Here is a 23,328-nt window from a genome sequence, read left to right as displayed (position 1 = left end):
CGGTACAATTAATGTGCCAATATTGATATATGACTATTAGTAAAATCTATACTTTATTCAGATTTCCTCAATTGTCCTTTAATGTCCTTCTCCTCTCTGAGGATCCCATTGTATGTGGGCTCAAGAATCTGGGATGTGGCAGGAAGAGGAGGTGTTTCTGGGAGGGGCGGGGGGCTGTAGACCGCACTCTCCGCCGCTGGACCCTGTGGTCCTCAGGCAGGTGGAAGGCAGGCCTGGGAACCGCCCAGCCATCAGCCAGTCACTGCTGGACTGGGCTTTGATATCCTGCTCTGGGCTGTCCCAGGCAATGAGGAAAACTGGATCAACACTGGGGAAAGTCTTCTACTTTTAATCCCTTCCAAATTCGCTGTCAGAGCCAAGGTCTGAACAGCCACTTCCAATAAAGGCCCTTGGGTGTAGGGGTGTGTGTGTGTGCATGTGCGCATGTGTGCACATATGTGCATATATTTTGAGGGAAGAGGAAGGACATTTAAAAGCCACCTTTTCAATATTCTAAACCTTTGTGTTTGGTGCTAAATTGACTTCTGTAACTGATGGCTGCCCTTCATTTCTTTCACTGTTACCAAATGTATGTATTTGTTAGTTTTCCCTCCACAGAGAATCAACTCCTTTGAAGGGTATTTTGGCTCACGGGATGCTGTCAGATGGTCTCTTTCTTTCCACTGGAGATCACTGATAAAGGTACTTGCTTACCTTGTGCAAATGCTTCCCCTCCATTGGGACTTACAGGCAGTTTGCATGTATCGTGTCTTTCCTCACATTCCTATTTCAGGACTGCAGCTACTTGCCAATCTTTTCAAGTCAGAATCCAAAATAAATAGACTAATTCTAATCAAGCAATACTTTGATATCTAGATAAAATCTTCACTTCTGAAAGTCATCTTTTTTAGAAAAATAATTCTTATGAAATCTTTGACATGCTTGGTCATAGAGACAACAAACAAACAGAGAACAACAACAACCAGATGAGAGCTAGATGTTTCCACAGTCAAGTTCTCTGAGAGGCAAAACTGGATCTTGGTCTTTCTGAGTTTGATTTTTTATGACTACTGAGGACACTGCTTCATCAAAGTATAGGAAAAAGGTCACCTGGCTTGTGGATTACTCCTAGCAAGCAAATGAACTAAAAGAGCTTTAGTATCAGGATATGAAAGCCCTTTTAAATCAGTTTTTATAAAACAAGAAAAATCTCTAGAGTAAACTACCCCTGGGAGATCTGATGCTATTCCGGGGGATGCTATGCTCCTTGATCTGCTTGCTGCCTTGATCTGAATGAAGGGCTCAGTGTTTTTTTCCCCTCCGGTTTTAATAACTGGAAAAAGCCCGACTGCTTTAAATTGGAGGAAACAGCTAATGAGGCATGCCATCGCCTTTAAAATGAAGGGGGAAAAAAGTTCCCTGCTGAGGCGAAAACCCAGATGGCAGGAGAAAAAGGAGAGGAAAGAGGCAACCGAAATACAATCAAGCTCCTCCCAAGGGCTGAGCACAAGGTTGGCCTGAATAGGAAACTGGCTCTCTGCAGTCAATTAATGAGATGGAAAATAGGGAAGAGACTCAGCTCCAACGGGGAGTCTTGGGAAGCCATCCTCAGCTGTAGTCTCTCCTGGGGACTGAGCAGGGCACCTTCAATCTGGGCCTCGAAAAGCTCCCCCACATTTCCTGAGGACCTGATGCCCAGTCTGAGATGATTCTGCGGGGAGCATCACAGCTGGGGGCCTCTTCAGCTCCAGCTTCCCTTGCCTGCCCCTGACCTGACTTGCCCACGGTGGCCTCAAAAGCCTTCCCAAGTCACAATCCACAGAAAAAAATTTCCCTTCTCATTCGGTGAGAAAGGAACAAACATGTAGGCAACCTCACCTGATGTTAAGAAAAGTCAATAGCATCCAGGAATAACCCATGCACTTCCTAGGCCCCAGTGAGCGGCTCTCACCTAGAGGGACATGTTCCATAGCCGCCGAGGCTCTTCCCAGGGTCAATGGCCCCTGAAGGAGGCACTCTGCTTTCTCCAGTCACTTCCGAGTTGCTTTACCAGAATCCCAAATGCTGAAACAGAAGTCTGGCTGCTGGTGGGCAAAGAAGGCTAGCTGATACATGGGCTGGGAAAGGCAGTTAGTGAGTGGGGAGCTACTGAGTTGGCCTCAAAGAAAACTCTCGGTGTGAAGCTGGTTGGATCCTCAGGCTGGTCTCCAGAGTTGTCTATACAATTTGAGTCAAGTCCAATGAAGAGACTCTTTTTCCCTTTGCCCCAGAATTTTTTAATCAGGGTGGAAGTTAAAAAAAAAACAACAACAGAAAAAACAAAACAAAACAGAACAAAAAGACCCCTGAAACTAAACAAAACTAAAAAAGCCAACCAATAAAACAACCAACCCAAGACCTGTGTGAGGGCTGTGACAGTGAGCGGAAATCCCTGCCCTTCCAGGCTGATGTCGCCGGGCAGATATCCTTCCTGTCTTCTGGACAGAACTTTCCCCTCCACGTTGCCAGGCTGTGGGGACGTTGGCAGTGATAACTGCCTGTTCCAAACTCCCCAACGCCAGAGGCTGGTCCTGTCAAAGATTAATGAGGACTAAAACACACCTAATCCTTTGCATAGAATGTTTTGTAGGTTTCAGCCACTCAGATAAGCCCCATGTTAGCCTGGTCGGCTTGATGCTATAAAACAGCCTTCCTGTGTCATGATTCTACAACCCTCCCCTTCTGCTTAAACGGATTTACTTTCAGAACTCTTTCTCATTTTGGAAAAACAAATACCATATGATGTCACTTATATGTGGAATCTAAAATATGATACAAATGAACTTATCTGTGAAACAGAGACAGACCCACAGACATGGAAAACATATGTGTGGCTGCCAAGGGATGGGGTGGAGGAGGGATGGATTGGGAGTTCGGGATTAGCAGATGAAAACTAGTATATATAGGATGGATAAGCACAGGGAACTACTATATTCCATATCCTGTGATAAACCACAATGGAAGAGAATATGAAAAACAATGTATATCTATGTATAACTGAATCACTGCCATACAGCAGAAATTAATTCAATATGTGCATCATCTAGACATCAATAAAATAAAATTTAAAAAATATAGATCTTTTCATTGAAATAAAACAATACAAAACAGCTACCAAATAAATATATGACTCATGAGGGGGGAAAAAACCCACAACTCTTTCTCATTTTGGAGAAATCCTAAGAAAATGGAATGTTTCTTACCTGCTCATAGAATCGATTGTGTGCAACGTAAAACTTGGAATCAAAAGATTCTTCTGTTACTAACACTTGTTGCCGTTCACCAATCTGTGGAGAGAAAGAGAGAAAAAAAGGGAGCGATCAGGGCAAACATCCAAGGATCCAAAATAAATGCCAACCCATAGAGTTATGGACCAGTAGGTAGTGTCTTCTTGAATTTAAAGTAGGCTCTAGATTGCTAGTTATTTAAACAGCCAATACAAGGAATCACTGCTTCAAACTTCCCGAAAGACATTATTATCCAGGTAGATAAAATTAGCATAGTATGAAATCTTATTTTCTTACACAACTATGAAACAAAACTTGATCTTATTTCTTCCTTCAACATAAGTTAGATAATTAAGGCTTCTAAGACATACAAAAATCTTCTAAATATCACTTTGTTTCTTGAAACAAAGTTGCAAAACAAGCCAGAACAAGCTGCTTCTAATCCAAATTCATGAAAATATTTTGGCAATATGATAGACTGGTAATAAACATTCATTTGAATTACGAGGGATGTAACACTGAAGAAATGCCTCAAAAACTAGTCATTAAGTCCTTGCACCTAAATAAACATTTCACATGTTGCATGCAATTCTGAAATTACTGATTAATTCAGTTATTTACTTTTATATATTTTTTGTGTCATGGCAACTGTCTCTTTGTTGCAATCACGACCCCATGTTCATTTTATTTAAGCAGAAGACAGCGGGGGGGGGGGGGGGGGAACAAACCAAAAACCAAACAAAAAAACAGGACTATTAATTCTCTATAGGATCTGTATTTATGACCTAAGCATACATTTTAAATAATCAAGATATTAAACCAGCCAAAACATTGGTTAAAGGCAATGTGACCATTCTAAAATGTTCTACTACTTCCAAGTTTATCCCACTGTGAAAAGCAACATTTAAAGTATCAATTACTTAAGAGAAAAAAAAAAAAAAAGGTTGTCAAAATGTCTAATGTAGCAAACCAGCTGTATTGAATGACTATGCCCAGAATTATTTTTGCCATTGCTACTTGATAAATACAACCCTCCAAGTTAAAGCACATTGGCAAGAGTTTTAAAACAAAATCCCTACTCTCAAATGTAGGGACTTGTCACCATGTTCAGGCAGTTACCATTTAGGAAACATAAACACAGCTGCACTAAATAGACCACCTAACAATTAAAAAGGAAAAGAACCCCAAACACCAAACTCTCCCCTCTATCATACCCTGCCAATACCTAAATACACCATAATTTGCTATCTTTTTCACTCTCTCATTCAAATGTAGCCCCCCTTATCTGAAGCTTGTAAGGTCTCTAGAATGATACTTATCAAAGACTTAGGTCACTCCTAGGAAGCCAGGGAAAGTTCCTGCAACATTAATCTCTCTTAAAAGTCAAGTAGCAATAAAACAAAGTTCCCTTGACTTCTACTTTGAGTTTTAATGGCCTTGTTTATGAAAATAGACTGATGAATATTGGGTTTCACTGAAGCATCTTCTTCTAGAATAAAACTTAAAATGTTTGCACACATTTCACAGTGTGAGTTGCTTGTAACTTAGGATAAGTATCTGTCAATGGTTCTTAAGGAAATCTGCAATTACACTTCATCTAAGGTTAAGTTTTCATGAAATTAACAACAATACGAGATTGGTGAGCCATTGAAAATGTATGCTGCTTCTTTCCTCTTGTTGGAATTAACGTGGACGTTGTAGTCATCATTCTGGGGCTATTCCATTTTATCTGGAGACTTGCTATGTGTATATAGCAGAGGGCACGGCCTTTGATCAGCCATCAAAGAACTATTTGTATCTGAGTATTTAACTATTATTTGCCAAAGGGATTGAGTTAAACTGCTATGGGTAGTCATTTATGATGATAAACACCTCTCTAGTCACCTTCTTGGTCCCCTCAGCCATGGATTTTGTCTCACTGGCGAGGCTCTTCAAGTTCCCCAGAGGATACTGAGCAAAAATGAGCATAAGCAAGCTAGGACTTTGATCAAAAGCTGATGCCACCTATCCCTATCCCCTAAAAAACGAATAATAAATGCTCTGCTCAGTACTTTTAAGAAGGAAGTTGCAATGAAGTGAACTGTACAGGCTTTAAGAGGATCAACTGTCTTAAAATTAAATACAACAATGAAATTAAGGAAGGGGGAGTTCAGGTGGAATTTGGGCAGAAGCAACTTTGCCTTGATGACAGTAGGGGAACTTATGGGCTAAAGGGTATGAATATAAACCTGGAGTTCCCACTGTGGCTCAGCGGGTTAAGAACCCGACTAGTACGCATGACGATGTGGGTTCAATTCCTGGCCTTGCTCAGTGGGTTAAGGATCCGGCGCTGCCATGAGCTGTGGTGTAGGACCCAGATGAGGCTTGGATCCCCAGTTGCGGTGGCTGTGGCGTAGGCCAGCATCTGTAGCTCCGATTTGACCTCTAGCCTGGGAACTTCCACAAGGTACAGGTGCAGTCCTGGCCCTAAAAAGCAAAACAAACAAACAGACAAAAAAACAAAAACAAAAACCTCAAATCTTTTTTTTTTTTTAAATGAGCCACCTCCCTCTTACTTTCCAACTGTTTTGTCCCCATTCTCACAGGATAACCCTGTAGGTTAAAGACCACAGAAAAAGATTCGTGTTAAAAATACTGATTTGCCCAAGAATGCCTCTGCTATCCAGCAAGGAAGCTCTGGTCTTGAGAAAAAAGGAGGGCCCCTAGAGAAAAGGGGAAGGTGACAGATATCCTCAGGCCACTAGGACTACCATTGCCCAGCTATCTATTATGCTAATGGCAGAGCTAACCCACTGGAAGGGACCAGTCTGTCTAACCCACAGAGAATGATGGAGAGTAGGCTCCTGTCCCTTCTGACATTCTGTAACACCTCCTCTCATCAGACATTCTGAGAGTCTGCTGAGAAGCAAGCTTCTCTGGCTGCTCACCATCCCTGACAGAAGCCTCCCTAACCGGTGGAATCTCCAACAAGAATGCAAGGTTGCAAGGTTACGTTACTGGCTTAAGCGGAGCCCTTTGACAAGGAAATGAACAGGAAGACTGCTTGTGTAATTTTAAGAAATGAACAAACTCCTGAGTTTATAGACTACACACACACACACATTTCTTTTGAGACGTAGAGGAAGTTGAAAATAATGGTTTTCATAAACTTTGTGACCGGTGGCACAATATGGCTATTTAGCAGGAATGATTAAGGTGCACGCGGAACTGTAAACCCAAAGAAGGATCCAGAGGGTGGCTTCAAGGTAACTGGAACTTTCAGTTTCCACTGTGGAGCAGTGGATTAAAGATGTGGTGTTGTCCCTGTGGCAGGTCGGGTCACTGCTGAGGTCTGGGTTTGATCCCCAGCCCTGTGCAGTGGCTTAAGGAGCCAGCACTGCTGCAACTGTGACGTAGGTGGCACCTGCAGCTCAGATTTGATCCCTGGCCCAGGAACTTCCCTATGTCCTGGGTGCAACAACGACAACAACAAAAAAGATAACTGGAACTTTCAAGGACAGGAAGAAAGGGGGGAGTGATTTGTAGGGGGAAGGAATGGTCAGAAGCAGGAATTCACAGTTCTGGCAGAACCCAGGGGAGATGAGGAGGAAGAAGGGTTATTCAAAAAACATCAAACACCACATACTTGAATTGGACATCAGGGGGAGAGGACATGGGTCCTAGGAGATTATCTTTAAAGATGTTTGAGGGTTCCCGTTGTGGCTTGGCGATAACGAACCTGACCAGTGTCCATGAGGATGCAGGCTGGATCCCTGGCCTTGCTCAGTGGGTTAAGGATGTGGTGTTGCTGTGGCTGTGGCCGGCAGCTACAGCTCCGATTCGACCCCTAGCCTGATAATTTCCATATGCTGCAGGCATGGCCCTAGAAAGCAAAAATTAAAAATTAAAAATTAAAGAGGTTTGGCTACCTTTAATGAGAGTTTGGTAGAAGGGACATGGACGTGGGGAGAGGATCATAGGGCTGAAGAGGAAGTGAATTCTAAGCTTTAGAAGACCTTTCAGTTCCAAAATTCTCAGTCATCATTCCGGGTAGATTTGGTCTGCCTGCAAGGTTCCAGATGAAGGAAAAAGGTACTTCTAAGTCCATCTGCTTCTTTCCTCAGAGTAAACATATGCCTAGAGCCCTCTGCAAATTACAGCTACTTCCCCACTGCATTTAAAGTAACAATGTGATCTGTAACATCCACCGATATGATATGCAGCTATGGAGTGTCTTATAAAGCTATAGAGTGACCTGCACCTAAAGAATCTTGTCAAAATCCTCCCAATAAAGCCCTTTCTAAAAACCCTAAGAAAGAAGGCCCTTTTCCTTCTGATTTGCTTTAAAGGTATATTACTTATAGCTGATCAAATAAAATGCTTATTTAATTTCTAGAGCATTTTAGAGTTTAAGACCTTGGGATGGGACGACAAGCCCCTGCAAAACTCATTTACAAAGTCTGACCTTCAGGACACTTGTCAAGACCTTTCCAAGTGGCTGTCAGACCTGGCACCGGCTGTAACAAGCAGGACATACTTTGTCATTTATTCCTCAGCTGTCACTGAAGAAAGGGACTCCCCCTAGGACGTGCAGAACTTCATGTAGTACATTGCCACTTGACATTGAAGACACATTTTATGAAAAAATGAACTACAGAAACGGTCTTGTATAAAACCATTCCCCCATTTCACAGATTGGGTGAAGGGACCCTTACAGACGGAGATAGGAGAAGGTACAGAAAAAGCCCCACAGGGTCCTGTGCTACTGCTCATCTCAAAGACCTGTTGGGAACTAGGTCCTAGCTGGGAGAAAAGGAGTGTGACAGAACTTTCCAGGCTTTGTTGGAAAGACAGGAAAAAAAGCTTTTTTTTTTTTTTCAAGTCACAAAGGCAGAAATAAAGACTGTATTCCCCTAAACAGACAAAGTAGGTAAGAACCCGAAGGGGGCTTAGCAATCTCTGACTTCACAGAGAGGAAACTGAGGTCCAGCAAGATGCAGCTGAGGATTTGCTCAGGGGCAGAGAGAAGCTTGGAAGCATTCTTGCTACTTGGTGTCTCCTACTTAATTGCTAGCTGTAGAAAATGGACAGCATCGTGGCTCTAATTCTGCAGTGCATGGCTTTTCCTTGAGCAGAGAAACATCTGTGACAAACAAAAAACAATGTGGTTTTTTTTTTTTTAAATTCAATTTTGGGGTAGATTTTTCAGTATGTTACATAATCAGCTGGCTGTGTTACTTGTGTCACATCTATGCTTCAAATTTCCCAAGTGCCTGAAGTGGTGAGAAACATCAGTTTTCACCATATGGCCAGCTAACACACAGAAAGCACACACTTGCATTAAAAAAGCAGTGGTTTCCAACAGAATTTGGTTGCTGAATGAATGCTCATTCAAGTATCCTCTATTTCTCCATGCGTCCTGAAACAAACAGTATTCTGCATGGCTACTTAAGGATTTATAGAGAGAAACTAAAAAGAATTGCTTCAAGACAGGCAGATAATACTGAGATTAAACAAAGACATTAGAGTACCGGGGCCTTAACCTTTAACCCAGCAAGAAATGTTACTCGTATTAAGTACTCCTTGAACTAGAAGAAGCAAAGAGTTTCTTTCAAACACATATATGGTTTTAAAATATAAATTTTACGTAAAATTTACTTTTCTCTTTACTAGGTTTTTTTTTTTTTCCCCCCCTTCTTCTCACTTTCATTTTACTTAAACGGAAAACCTGAGGTGTGGTTTTGGAAAATAACTGCAATTCACTCTCTACTCTGAAGGGTTAGGTTAGAGAGATTTCAATAACTCAAATATGACTGCTCAGAGTGTTCAAAAAAAATGAAGAAAAAAAATGAACAAAGATTAAATATTAACCGTTGTAAGAGAAATATTTCTTAAAAATACTTACAAGAAGGTAGAAAAATTATTTTGCTTTCCCTGAAAAGTTTCTAGCAATTAATTTTTCTGTCCTTAGGGAAAAAAATGGAGATTAAAACACACATATCAAAAGCTCTCATAATTATTTATAGCACGTCCCTAATAAGCCTGAATTTTATCTCTGTTTATTCTACACAATATTCTAACATGCTACTTCTGCAGCTAAGCTTTTTTTTTTTTTTTATTGTAGATAATAAAATACAATTTTTCTACCTGACTGGTTTCTGAATGCATGACTCTGGGAAATGTCAAATGTCTTTCTTTAGCTCCAGTCAAATTAGTTTTTTTTCCCCCCTCAGCTGCCTGGAACATGTTAAACACAAGGCTGTGACCTTAAACTCTGAAATAATATTTCTAGTGTCTGTGCAAAAGCCTGCCCTCACATACACCTTTAGACTAATTACTGCAGTGTAATGTTGCCAGTGAACCACTGTAATTACACTTGGAGAAAAGTATGGTCTTGTTCTTTTCTAGCTAATGAAAATGATAAGCTTTCCACTTTGATACATCATTCACAACAGGCAGAGCATGCGATGCTGGGTCTCCAGAGTATACAGTAATTTTCCTGACTGTTTATGCACACTTCTGTTTTCTGGCCCTGCAGAAGCTGGAATTAAAGAACCAGGCATACTTATGCTAAAAACAGTCAACAGTAATAATAGCAATAACATTAAAATTTAATATCGTCCTTACTCCACAATGCCATTCTATAACGAAACAGGGGCATGCCACAGGAGTGTGTGTCAAAAATGATGATAACAGAGAAAACAAGGAAGGAGCCTCTAAATCCATTGTATTAAAAATGCTTGCCATCAGTTTACGGGTCTGCTTAAGGATTCCTGAGAGAAGATGTGGGACAGTTTGTTGTGAAAGGGGCTGGACTTGTATCTGACTCTTAAATGTAATGACAGGAAATACATTCTATTAGATTTTTAAAAAATACTATCCTCTGTGTGACAAAAACAAATATTCTCTAGGTATACCTATTATCAGAACTAAATATATTCAAAAGGGAAAGAACGTTCCTTTGAAGAAGAATATTCATACTTTTAATAAAGTGCTTACATTATACTCATCTATTAATTGCCATGAGTATCTTAGTGGCCCTCACATTTCAGAGAACAACCTAAACACAAAGAAAAAGTGAAAAACAGTTTGGCTCTTTGAAAGTCCTTTCTCCCGAAGCAATGATGCAAGATGCTCAGATCCAGTGTGCTTCTGTTGGATCAAATCAGACTATGAAATTTTTTCTAACAAAAGCCCTTGTGCTTTTGTCTTCGATTGCTGGCTTGTTTTCTTCTAGCCAGGTGCCCACCCCAGTAAGAGAAGGGCAATCCCACGAGCGACTCTTCTCAGTTGGAGGCAAATCTCCTTCTTGATAACAAAGCTGTTTTCTTCTGCTGCCTGAGAGCCAACAATAACAGTACAGTAACCATGCTTTACTGATCTGGTAAAAGTTAATTCTTGCCAGCAAAAAAAAGTTACATGGTAAAATACTCACCTGATCCCGTTCCAGTATTAAATATCTGTACCTGAGGGTTGTCTGAACTTCCAATTTGAAAACCACCCAAGTTTTAACTACCTGTCTGTACACTTTCAGTACTCCAGAGCATTTTAAGGTGTTGCCTATAACGCTTTGATGGAATTAAAAAAAAAATCGTAACATGAGATTTACTCTTAACAAACCCAAACGAGTTGCTTTCCTTATCACACGATTTGCCACCAGAACACTAGGCAAGCTCTACAACACCCCGACAGGGTAGGAAAGTGCTCACCATTGAAAACCATCAAAAGTCCTAAGGTCAGAGGCTGCTAGGAATATTCATGACATCCTATTAATGGGATGACCAAGAGGGCAGCATGGGATATGGATGTGGAACGCTTTCCTATTAAAATTTTAAGTCTGAGATTTAACAGTTATCTCCATTTGTTTCTACCTTGCTGATCTTTTTCCATGGGTCCCTGTCAGTCATTACTCACTCAGTCTGGGCCAATTTTCTTCGATGAGCTTTCCACAGAGGTACAAAGGTGACCATGCTAACACTGAGAACTACTGAACAGATTACCTTCTTGGCAAGTGTCTTTAGGATTTTTGTTTCACTGCACAATATATTATCCAAATTACAATGAGAAAGACAGACAGGCAGCTGGATTTCAGTGAGAGATGTAATGTTTATGTAATCTAGTAATATGCAGTAATTACTTGCCAACTTACCTCACATTTGCCCAAAGGCCTCACTCTAATGGCACTGAGCACCATGCAACGTCAGTCTCCTAGCCTACCAAACACTTCCTGTTGAGGCTCAGTGGTAACAAACCCGACTGGTTTCCATGAGGATATAGGTTCGATCCTCGGCCTCGCTCAGTTGCTGTGAGCTGTGGTGTAGGTCACAGACGCAGCCTGGATCGTGAGTGGCTATGGCTGGGTGGTGTAGGCTGGCAGCTGTGGCTCCAATTCAGCTCCTAGCCTGGGAACTTCCATATGCCGAGAGGTGTGGCCCTAAAAAGCAAATAAAACAAAACAAAACCCCCCAAACAATGCAAAACTCAGAAGAAATCAGAGAAAGAGTCAATCATTTGGAGGAAAAAAGGTGTGGGTGTGGTATACAGGACACCTTCTAATTTTCTTTGTGGGGAAAGAAGGCTTCTTTTCAAATACTAAATTATAAGAGAGGATGGATAGATTGCAGATTATTCGGGCTCTAAATGCGAATTTTCTGAATTATGAATTCAGAGATGGTGTGGGTGGAGGAATTAATAAATCATTTAGTTGAAACTCTTCAATTTACAGATGAGGAAAGAGGAGACTAAGGTACCTTAGACAAATGACACAGTCTTGCAGCTCATAATACACACACACACACACACACACACACACACGCACACAGTTTTTTTTTTTTTTCTTTTTTTCTTTATTTGGATTTTTTTGCTGCATTAGGGTCATATGGCAGATCCTGGGCCAGGCACTGAATCTGGGCCATAGCTGCAGCCTGCGCCACAGCTGTGGCAATGCGCAAACTCGTCATAATACTTACCCATAATGTTAAAAATGGATTTTATCCTGACAATTTCCTTTAGGCATGTGGTGAATTAATCAATTAATTGAAACCTGCACCATCCAGTACAGTGGCCACAAGTGGCGGTTGAGTATTTGAAATGTGGCAAATCCATACTGAGATGTGCTGTAAAACACACATCAGTATAAAATACTCACCAGATTTCAAAAACTTAAATGAAAGAATGCAAACTAACTCATTAGTTTTACATTGATTACATGTTGAAATTGTAAAAATTAGTAAATAGAAACCTCAATTAAATCAGAGTTGGGAATCCTGAATCAGAAGCTCTGTGAGGGATGCAGACCCAAGAGGTTCAGAAAAAAAGACTTCCTTTTCTTTCCTGGCAAGAGCTCAACCAATGAAAAGTCACAAGAGTGTTTCACACTCTCAATTCCTCCAATGAACTCTTTGTTTACAACAGCCCTCCCAAATTCCTTTCCCCTCTTTAAAGAGTTCTCCTCTCCTCCATGTCTAAGGACTTGCCTGTAGGTCACCTTGGTTGTAGACCTCAAAATGCAATTCTTTGTTGATCTGGAATAAACGGATTTTTACTGGAGAAATAAATGGCAGTCAATTTGCTGTAGGTTAACAAAATGATATTTTTGATATGTGAGTTAAAATATATATTAAAATTAATTTCACCTGTTTCTTTGTACTTTTTAGTGTCGCTTACCACAAAATTTAAAATAATGTCTGTGGTTCATCTCCACTGGACAGTGCTGCTCTAAAACATTACTATATAGTTTAAAAAAATTTAACAAAAATCCATCCTTCACTATTTTAAGGACTACATTGAATTATTTTTCAAAAAAATTTTTACACTCACCACAAACACCCTTTATTGTACTAATAATGTAAATGCAATACTTTAATTTTAGGAAAGAATGCATATATATCTATAAACTGTAAGGCAGGAATTTTGACCTGTTAACTTCGCTTTTTAACCTTTGATTTTGCTTCCATTTTTTTCCTGGTCAACCCTAGCCTCTCTAAAAGCTCAAGGCATTATCAACTTGCTTCTTGTTTTCCGGGTAACCCAGGCAGCCAAAGAGGGGCCATCTAAATTTTCCAATCTGTCATTTCCCATTTTGTGTGGTGCAAAAGCAACCATATAAAAAACAGCGATGTTTGGACTTAAAAGGCAGAAACTGATCATTCTCAAATTCATTTTTTAAAAAGTCAAAAATGAATGTCCAAAATACGTACTGCCTTTGGTAAGATGAATCTTTTGTTACCAACCCTATTACCAAAGAACTCAGCATAGATGTGAGCAATAAATAACACGTGCTGTACACCCACCATCTTTCAACCATTTGCCAGTCAGGACGGAGGCAGAGGAAGCAGGAAGGATTAGGCAGAAATCAAAGACAGCCAAGCTTTAATAGCGTCTAATTAGCATAACAAAAGACACTGCCACAATCTTTCAGCAGTGGGCAATACATCTCATTAAAGAAGGCTGAATAACAATTATTCTCTCCTGCGGCCCCCAGCCCCACCCCCACGCTGCTTGGCTTAGCTCCGGGAGACCCCCAGAGCTGGGCTCCAGAGCTTCTGCTTTCTGGGCCAGGCATTCAGGCTGCAGGGGAAGAGCCTACTTGTATTATTGTGCACCTGCATCTCAAGTCTTTACTCCCTTTCCTCTCCTGCTGGGAAACTGTAGCCTCCAACACACACAAGTCTTACTACACTGTTTATACGTATATAATACTGAGAGCTAGCAACGATGACCTAAAAATAAATACCAGTTCCCCCAAAACATCTTTACTGAAAGAAAATTGATCTATTTGTTTCTCTTCACTTCTTCTGTTTTCCCCCTTTGATATTATTTCCCTGTCTCAGAGTTAATGAAGCTACGCTGAAATTCTACCAAATTTATTACAACTAGTAATTAGCTCTGAGCATGTGTGCTTGCACATGTGTGTACACACACATACAATCATGAATTTAAATGTGAGTAGTCTGGTTCAAACCTATCTTCTCCCCTTATTTTCTTTTTATGATAGATAAGTGAAAAAATATATGAAATTCAACACAAGGACAGATTTAAAAAAAAAATTCAATACAAGGAGATGGAGGTTGCATGTGAACATGTATGTAGTTTTTGCATAAATTTAAAGCAAGAATAAAAGATTCTACTTAAACTCTGAATAAAATAATATTCTTCTAGGGTCATCACTAAGAAAGATGAAAGCTTCACCTAATCTCATGTCCTTTTTCGTATCCATCTACTTTGAGGGAGGAAGAGTTGAGTGGGGAGGAGAAAAACGATGCAGTTATTTAAACCAAAGAACTTCTAATTCTGAGCTATATATTTTGACCAGTAACATCTTTCAAAAAGGAATCTAGTTATGAGAGCTGCTTTGATTTTTTTTTTTTTAAATAGCCTCTCCTACCAAACACAATATGACAGATTCTATTTAAGTCTGAACACTGCCATGTGTAGAAGCTGCCCTATGAAATGCTGTTTATGATGGTGGTGGACAGAAACCTCTGCAATCGTTACAGAGACTCAAGAGCAGAAAGGGAGCCAACGCACCGAGTCACTGGGAAAACCTACACTTTAAAATTTAATTTATTTTATTTTATTGATTTTTAGGGCTAAATATGGAAGTTCCAGGGGTTGCATCAGACCTATAGCTGCCAGCCTACATCACAGCCTTAGCGACAAGGGAGCCGAGCCTTGTCGCAATGTAGGATCATTAATGCACTGAGGGGGGCCAGGGATCCAAACTGCATCCTCATGGATATTAGTCAGGTTCATTACCACTGGGCCACAACAGGAACTCCCTTTTTCTTTTGTGTATTTTATTTATTTTATTTTACTATTTTATTTTATATTTTATTTTTTTTTTGGAAAATCTACTGAACTTGCTAGGTCTGGATTTTCCAAACTGCTGCAAAGTCACTGAGAGACCTTGGGAATACGCAAGTCATGAACATCATAGGCTGCAGACCCGGGGCAAGACATTTTAATGCTATACACATCCTGCACGTGGCCAGACGGTTAAAATAAAACTTGAGGGAGTTCCTGTTGTGGCTCAGTGGTTAACAAATCTGACCAGGAACCATGAAGTTGTGGGTTCCATCCCTGGCCTTGCTCAGTGGGTTGAGGATCCGGCGTTGCTGGGGGCTGTGGTATAGGTCGTAGACATGGCTCGGATCCCGCATTGCTGTGGCTTTGGCGTAGGCCAGCGGCTACAGCTCCGATTAGACCCCTAGCCTGGGAACCTCCATATGCCACAGGAGTGGCCCTAGAAAAGGCAAAAAGATAAGATAAAATAAAATAAAATAAAATAAAATAAAACGAAATATCACTTAAATCCTAAAAGGTCTTCTCTCTGGGTGAACTACTCAACATTCAATAGCTGGTTTCCGGAGTTCTCGCTGTGAGGCAGTGGGTTAAGAATCTGACTGCAGTGGTTTGGGTTGCTACGGAGGCGTGGTTTGATCCCTGGCCCCTGACACAGTGGGTTAAAGGATCTGGTGTTGCCACAGCTGTGGTGTAGGTCATAGATGTGGCTAAGATTCAATCCCTGCCCTAGGAACTTTCATAAACTATGGGTACGGCCATTTAAAAAAAAAAAAAAAGCGAATTTCCACCTTCCTAAAATCCTCTCTCCCACACTTTGCTGTGTAATTGGTAATAGATTACACTGTAGATTAAAACAACAACAACAACAACAAACAAACTTCTTGCCTATCTCCACCTTAAAGTTTTGCCGAAAAGCAGTCTACAAATGCAACGTGATATTATGAAGTTGATCATACCTGATGTTTAAAAACACAACCATTTAGTATTTTATTGCCCAGTCAGTGACTAGGTCTCTGGTAACCATCACAGCCCAGGTCTATGGTCTGACATCTTATAAAGGTTTCTAGATACACTGGTACAATTTCCTTCCTGGTTAAGAACCCCAGCCAATAGGAGAAGAGTTTGCAGAGACTCAAGGAGCCTTTAGCTCCACCTCTGCCACTAACCAGCTACTTGACTCCAAATGAATCACTCCACTTTGGGGCTCAGTTTCCTTATCTAAGAAATGCGGGGGCAGGGTTGAAATCTGTAACCTGAAAGGCCACTTCTGGATCCCATGGAGGAGGCAGGGCCAGCGCGCCTAAGGGTGCAGCGAAGGCTAAGGGCCCACCGTGGAAAGGGAGTTTCTGCTGGTGGTGGCTATGGTGGCAGCAGCAGTGGTGTCCATGGACAAGGCCAGGACAGCTTGGCACTAGTTTCATCACCACTGTTCCTTCCTTTCACTTGCAGACCTGACACACAGCCTGGGATTAAAAATGTTCGCTGCAGGCAAGGCTGAAGGAAAAAATGAATGGGAGTAACATTTCCGGGATTTAGTTCACCTGCCTGAGAGAAACGATTAAAATAATTACCTGGCTCGAATCTTGAGTTGTCTTCAGATTGATAGCCTAGCCTTTGGGAGTCAGTGCATGTGCTGGAAAAGCTGGATTATTATTGGTATCATAGCTGATGGCACTCCTGTTACTGCCAGGAGTAAATCCCCAAATTTCATGCATCTTTCATTTTTTTTTTTTTTTTTTTTTTACAGGAGATAGTTCTGTGAGCTGAAACATTCATGAGTTCAACATTACTACTGGATATCTTGATTCAAGGAGTCAGGAGAAAAATTTAATTTTAAGTAGAAAGCTATCTTGGAGTTCTACCCAATTATTGATTGAGAACAGGAATAAGTTCCAGAAAGAACACTGTATGGGTGCAGGACTATTCAGCAAATAGACTGTTGCTAGACTGCTAACAGAACAGAGCTGCAGGAGGAATTAGGACTCCAGTCTTAAGGACCAACCAGGGCAGCTGTCTTGCTGGGCCTGTGGGCCCCCAAAGCAAATAACTCTGGTGCTCCCTTTTCAAAGCCATGACTCAAAGGGATTTCAGAGAAGTAAGACAAAGTGCACTTAATGGGGAGAAAGGAGGATTACTTTCCAATAATGATACATCTACAATTCATCTTTTCAGTAGCTACTGGAAAGTTGAATTATGCTAAACAACAACAATAACAACAACAAAACCCCTGAGCAGCTTCTTGTCATTCCTAAAAGATGATCCTGTGACTGTCTGAAAGAGTTAAGGCTATATAAATATTTATCATTCTTCTTTCAAAAGGATAAAAAAAATTCCTCTTGCATACATGAATTTCAGATTGCTAAGCAAACATCAGGATATGGTCACGGGCCTATCGCCTTAATGAGAATGGGTTTTTTTTTTTTTTTTTTCTTTTTTAAAGCTTGCTTATATGTGATCAAAAGCACCCTAGAGATTTTGATTTTATACCAGGGCGTGCACAGATCCATGAACAGTTAATGCTCTTAGAAGCATATGGGTGGGATGGTAGGAATACCATCCAGGGCTTACAGTGGGGCTAGGGTGAAAGATTCATTAAAAGTGATAAATAGGATATGCCTTTCTTAATGTTTTGCAATTGCATATTTAATACAGCAAGCCAGTGACTATGCATTTTAACTGTCTTTATTTTTAAGAGAGCTGCCAGATTTTAATTACAGATTAAAGAGTTATTTGCAAATGAGTACCTCTTCATTAACATACCAGAATCATCATAATAAAACAATTCTCTGTGACTAAACAGTACATAGGGCAGAGGGAAGTTTAAGAATGGTACATACATATAGCACTATTTCAGAGCAAGAGATCCTACCTTGAGAAGCTGATGCCTTAAAATTTTTAAGGGAAATAAATAACCTAAATGAAAGCTCACAAGATTCTAAATTTTATGAGATTAGAGATTTTGTTTCTTAGATCTGTAGCTATACCCCTAAGTGCTGAACACCATGCTTGGTTGATTGTAGGTGCTCAATAAATATTTGTTGAATGAATGAATGAGTGAAAGAACCAGTTCCTTTGACAAGCACACACATAGTTATATTGTGTATCACATCATCACACACTGTTACCTACTGAAAAATTGCTAAACTGGAATCAACTCATCAGTGAGGTCCCTACACATGTACAGCTTCCTCTAGAGATGTTATCAATGAAGGTTCATTACTTGTAACAAATGTCCCACTCGGGTGAGAGATGATGACCATAGTTCTCTATTTTTCATTTTCATGTACATTTTTGTTGTTCCTAACTCACAGATGAAGAAACGCAAAGAATTTAAGTAACTTGCTCAAGGCTACTTTGTGAATTAAATACAGCTCCCAGGCGCCACGCTTCACAGCCCAAGTTTTTCTGCAGTCCACAATGCTGCACCATCTCTTTGCTACTGATTTTGTGACCGGAAGAGAGCACAAAACAAGGCTTGTAGAAGAAAATAAACGGTATTGCAATAAACACACGAGAGAGCAAAGCAGAGAAAGATGAGAAGTGTTAGAAAAATTTTCATTATTATCAATAGAGAAAGTCAGGAAATAATAAAAATCTTTTCTCAAAATAGTCATCTAGAATGCTCTGCTTTGGATTAGATAATGATATATCCAATATAGAACTGCTAAGGTCAAAATGCAGGCTAAGAGAACTGTCTTTAAAAATCAAGGTATAAAATTTGTGATTAGATCTCTAAATTGACTTCAGCAAGACAAAGATGCACTGGACTTTCACCATTCAGAGGTTTGGAGGAAAAGAAAGTCAGATTCGGGACAGTTTCCTCCTTATCAGATCGCAATCAGGAGACAAAACCACAGAAGGTTTTTCAAAAGATGTACTTGTGCCCTTTTGTTTTTTCAGGGATATAGAAGAGGAATAAAAATTAATAAAGCAAAATTGGCAGCTCCACAGATCACTCACAGCCTATGCAAAAAAGTACTTGGGCAGAAGTATTAAAATTCAAATGCTAATCCAGTTCCTTTAAGAGCTATTTCAGATTGGCTTAGGGAACCTCTTGGAGGCTTTCTAGAAAACACAGAAAGATCAGATAAGTACAACTGGGACTCGACAGTTAACTTCTGCTTACTTCTAAAAACACCTGGAGCTATAAATAGCTGACTCCACCAAGCCCGCTGGTGTATTCCAGTTGATAGGCTCTTTGGTATCACAAGGGCTGGCAGGTGACATAAAACTTAACGGTCTCAGGTTTACTGTTTCAAATAATGGTGGTGGTGGGCAGGTGGACGGGAGGCCCACCCTGGTACTCTCGGCCAAAGTCACATATGTTATAGTGGTGACGCTGAGTGCTTTCCCGCTTCTTCTTCTTTTTTTTTTTTTTTTCAAATGTTCTAAAATTCAAAGGGAGAGTAATCTATTACTTGAAGTATATGTAAAGACTTGTGTAGCAAATGAAAAAATGCTGTTTCATAGACTGATAGTAAATAGCTTACAATATTCAGTCACAAAAGTTTTATTTCTAATTAAAAAAAAAACAAGATGTATTAGTATGAATAAATGATTATTTCCAAATTCTTTGGCGTACCGGAAAGCTAGCAGGCAAGAAATATAAAATGAATTTAAGACTAATAAAATACACTCACCCTCAGCGTTTCCTGGAAAACACAGGGCAAATACCCCTGGTGAACCCCCCACCCCCGGGGGGGTGGGCTCCTGACCAGGAATCTTCATGTTCAGCACATGACTTTGTTTGCCACTAGTCTGAGGTTAAATAAGGCCTCAGATTGATAAATGAAGGAAATCTCTGATTATTAACAAGCAAACCGATGATAACGAATTGTCGCATCAGGGCAATTTATTTTATAAGCCTATTTCAGGTCCGGTTTCTATCATGGTCTCCTTCTCTCTCCCCTCCTTCCCATCGCAGCCTCACCCACCCAACCCGCTTCTGCCTGTGTCTTTGAAAATCCCGGATCTTCTCTGCAAAGATCCTGAGGCCCTTCCTCCCTGCTGAAAAGAGGCTAGGGGAAGGGAAAGCAATCAGTGGGGCAGAGAGGTTACTTCCTTTTGGATGAGTCAGTCTATCACTTGCTGTGTCCTAGGTTAAAAGATACTAGGGATACTGACAAAGAAGTTCCTAAACTTGTCAAACTACTTGTGACAGCAATCCTGTCACACTTTGCAAGGTGAAATGTTTGGCTAAAAATTCAGAAAAACATGGCTGCCTGGAGGCACTCCCTGAGCTGTGTGCTCTGCTAGTGACCCTGGTTAGACCCTGGAGCTTTGAGCTCTCCTGGGCTTGGGTCCTCCGTCAGACTCAAATGTGGCCAGTTCACACTGCAGAGGAGGACAGGCGCCTCTCCTCAGGAAGCTAGCTGCCAACGGCTACCTGAAAATAAGTTGTTGGGGATGCAGACGGCATCACCAGTTATAACGGTAGAGGCCCAAGGATCACACAAGGTTGAGTAAGTTAGTGTCTGGAAATTCCTGGGGTGGAAACTTTTTTGGGTACCATTTTCAATCAAATGAATTCCTTCTGCAATGACTTGTAATTAAGATTATCTCTGACAACACGACCCTTCCTTTCTTTCCATTTAAAAGCCTAAGATACAAGTTAAAATTACCACTGAAAGCAAGTTTTTTTTTTTTTTTTCTTTCTTAAAAGCTAAAAGGTATGGCCTCCTCTTTGTTATTTGAGTTCAGGATTTACACAGGGCACATCCATGTTAACAAGGCACTGATGTGTTTTTTCCACTGTCAGTGCAATCACAACACAAATGGTGAAGGATTTACAAAGAACAATAGGCACTGGCTTTTTCCAAGAATGTTATATTATTAAAAATCCTTAAATCTGTAAACTCTGTCCTATATTTGAGAATGAGAAGAAATGTAATTTCAGCATGGTTTCCTGTTCTCTCTCACCTTACTCTTTCCCCAGCATACTGCCCTCACCTTGGCTACTATACGGTTGTCCCTTGAATCTTCATTTCTCAATTTTTCCTGTTGCCCTGTGGTTGCAACATTGGCCGCTCCTATCTTTTAAGTGACATTTCTTTACTGACTTGACAGACTAGACCAAGTAACAAGGGGTGATACAACAGACTGAGTTCAAGTGAGATTCTGAATTTTGTCTGGACAAGCTGTTCACTTTTGCCATCTATAAAATGGGTAAAGCTTATATCTAACAATCTTAGAACTAAAGAATCACAAAAATACAAGCTAGGATACTACAGAATACATTTAAAAATTTCACACCTCATATTGGTTTATCCAACATTTCTGGTTAGGTTGCAAGGCTTTGAGGAGACTTTTATCAAAAATAAACCATTATTCTATGTGTTTGCTCTCATCTTTTTGGAAAATCATCAAACAGATCAGTAAATGATGATTCTTCAATTTCCTTACAGAACGAATATTTGAGTAGATCCAGCAGTCATTTTTGAGGTAATACATTGCCTTGCTGCTAAAAAGGAAAAAGCAGATCAGATGAAAACCTTAAATAATATCTAGCCAGGGTGAAAATCATATCACACTCTTTAAATCAAGCCTTTGGCTTCGTTAAATCAAGTCTCTTGGTTTTGTTCAAAACACCTACTTTTTATGTATTCATTTTTTGGTAGTTAATGAAAAGAGGGTAGGGAAATAATCACATAAATTAAAATTTCCAAATAGAATTAGACAATTAAATCAAATCTATGAAAAATTCATAATCATTACAAACTGGAACTATTTCTTTCTTTTTTTGACAACAGATGTCTTCTCATATTCCCTACGAATAGTGTGTATTTGTGCGTGTGTGTGTGTGTTTGGGGGGGTGTTCAATTGATCAAAACAGTAATTATCATGATATATAAAAATTAAATATCATAAAAATGGAAATAAGCCCGTGTATTAAAGGGGAGGAAAAAAACCTTCTCCACAGTAGGAGGGAAGAGACCCAACTTTAAAAACAAGCTTGTGTTTTATAGCTTTTCATTCTGTTCAAGTCTACCTAAATTAACTGAGAATACTCAGAAGTCCCAAAAAAGCATATTTCACTATGATCCTAATTTAAGAAGGAAGAGCCTTGCTTATTTAAATAATTCAAATGAACAGCAGAGCTGTGGATTTTAAAGTTGTAATTCTTCTCTAATAGTCGGGGGACTGTGAGGATTGCTTTTCAGAAAGGAAATCCCATCCTGTGAAGACACTTCCAGGGGCAGGAGACCCTTTGCCTCTGCTGTCTCACGTTCCCTGAGATTTCACAATCTAGTATGTGTGCCATCCTTCATGTAAGGCTACCTATGCACACGAATTCAAAGCTATATTTTTGACTCCTTCATTTAGACTGTAATTTACAAAAAAAAAAAAAAAAAAATCCCAAACAGATTAAAAATTTCACCATTAGGGAGACAGTTGCATATCCAGCCTACCCATTTGTCTCATTTGCATATCTTTATAAATGCCAGCCTTTCACTTCTTTGTGTTTCCCAGTTTGGACTTGCAATGGTAACACCAAATTAATCAGCATGAACATTTATAAACAATCTGTGGTTTTAACTTGATTAATGTATAGAGAAATAGTCTCTTCTTTTAGAAATACATTTGCGTGCATGAGAAATCAAAACCAAAGCTTTAAACCTTCAATGGGATTCTTACCATAGAGCCTTAAAAGAAGCTTCTCTCCCATCTAAAGATGTAGGCTAAAAAAGAATCTTTATCTTTTTTTTTTTTTTAACTTAATGGCACCTACAGGGCACCCTTTGCAAATATTAGCTAGTTGAACATTCAAAACAAACTCATGCAGTAGGGACTTCCTCATGAGGGGTCTGAGGAAGCAAGTCCTTGGCCCACTGTCCCATAGTTGGTAAGTGACAGGCACAGCCTATGCTCAAACCTGGCAGTCTGGTTCCAGAGTCTGAGCTTTTAATACTATGACAGGCTACCTCTTCAATTGTAAAGTCAAGTTACAGTGTCAAAGTCATGTTATAAATGCTCAACTAATCCTGGGGAGCTGATAATTACCATGGAGTCTGCTGTAGAGTTAAAATGGTCTCTTTCTTTTTAGAAAAACTTGTTAGACCATATGCAATACAACTTTAGGAGACAAAAGTCAAGTGACATCTTTAAAGTAGTCAAGGGATCAAAGAGACTATGCAGCTAAAGTGGTAAGTTTAACATATTTATTTTGTTAAGAACAAGACCATAGGAGTTCCCATTGTGGCTCAGCGGAAATGAATCCAACTAGGAACCATAAGGTTGCGAGTTTGATCCCTGGCCTTGCTCAGTGGGTTAAGGATCT

At 40.1% G+C, this 23,328-nt stretch overlaps 1 protein-coding gene and 1 long non-coding RNA gene across 11 annotated transcripts in view; both read right to left on the bottom strand.

Moving 5' to 3' along the window:
* Positions 1-23,328, bottom strand: part of CDKAL1 (CDK5 regulatory subunit associated protein 1 like 1) — a 658,999-nt gene that overhangs the window by 34,955 nt on the left and 600,716 nt on the right. For all 10 annotated transcript variants that reach the window (XM_005665616.2, XM_005665619.3, XM_005665620.3 and 7 more), the window contains one exon: positions 3,243-3,326. In XM_005665616.2, coding sequence (XP_005665673.1) covers positions 3,243-3,326 — 84 coding nt within the window. The remainder of the gene's footprint in view (positions 1-3,242; positions 3,327-23,328) is intronic.
* Positions 16,772-23,291, bottom strand: LOC106504338. The gene is made up of 2 exons (XR_001297732.2): positions 22,973-23,291; positions 16,772-22,931 (listed from the first exon to the last, which is right to left on the bottom strand). It is a non-coding gene; the product is annotated as an uncharacterized LOC106504338 (long non-coding RNA).

Source organism: Sus scrofa, chromosome 7 (assembly GCF_000003025.6).
Source record: "Sus scrofa isolate TJ Tabasco breed Duroc chromosome 7, Sscrofa11.1, whole genome shotgun sequence".
Taxonomy (NCBI): Eukaryota; Metazoa; Chordata; class Mammalia; order Artiodactyla; family Suidae; genus Sus; species Sus scrofa.
Note: the sequence above shows the minus strand (reverse complement) of the source record. Positions and strands in the feature narration are given on the sequence as shown.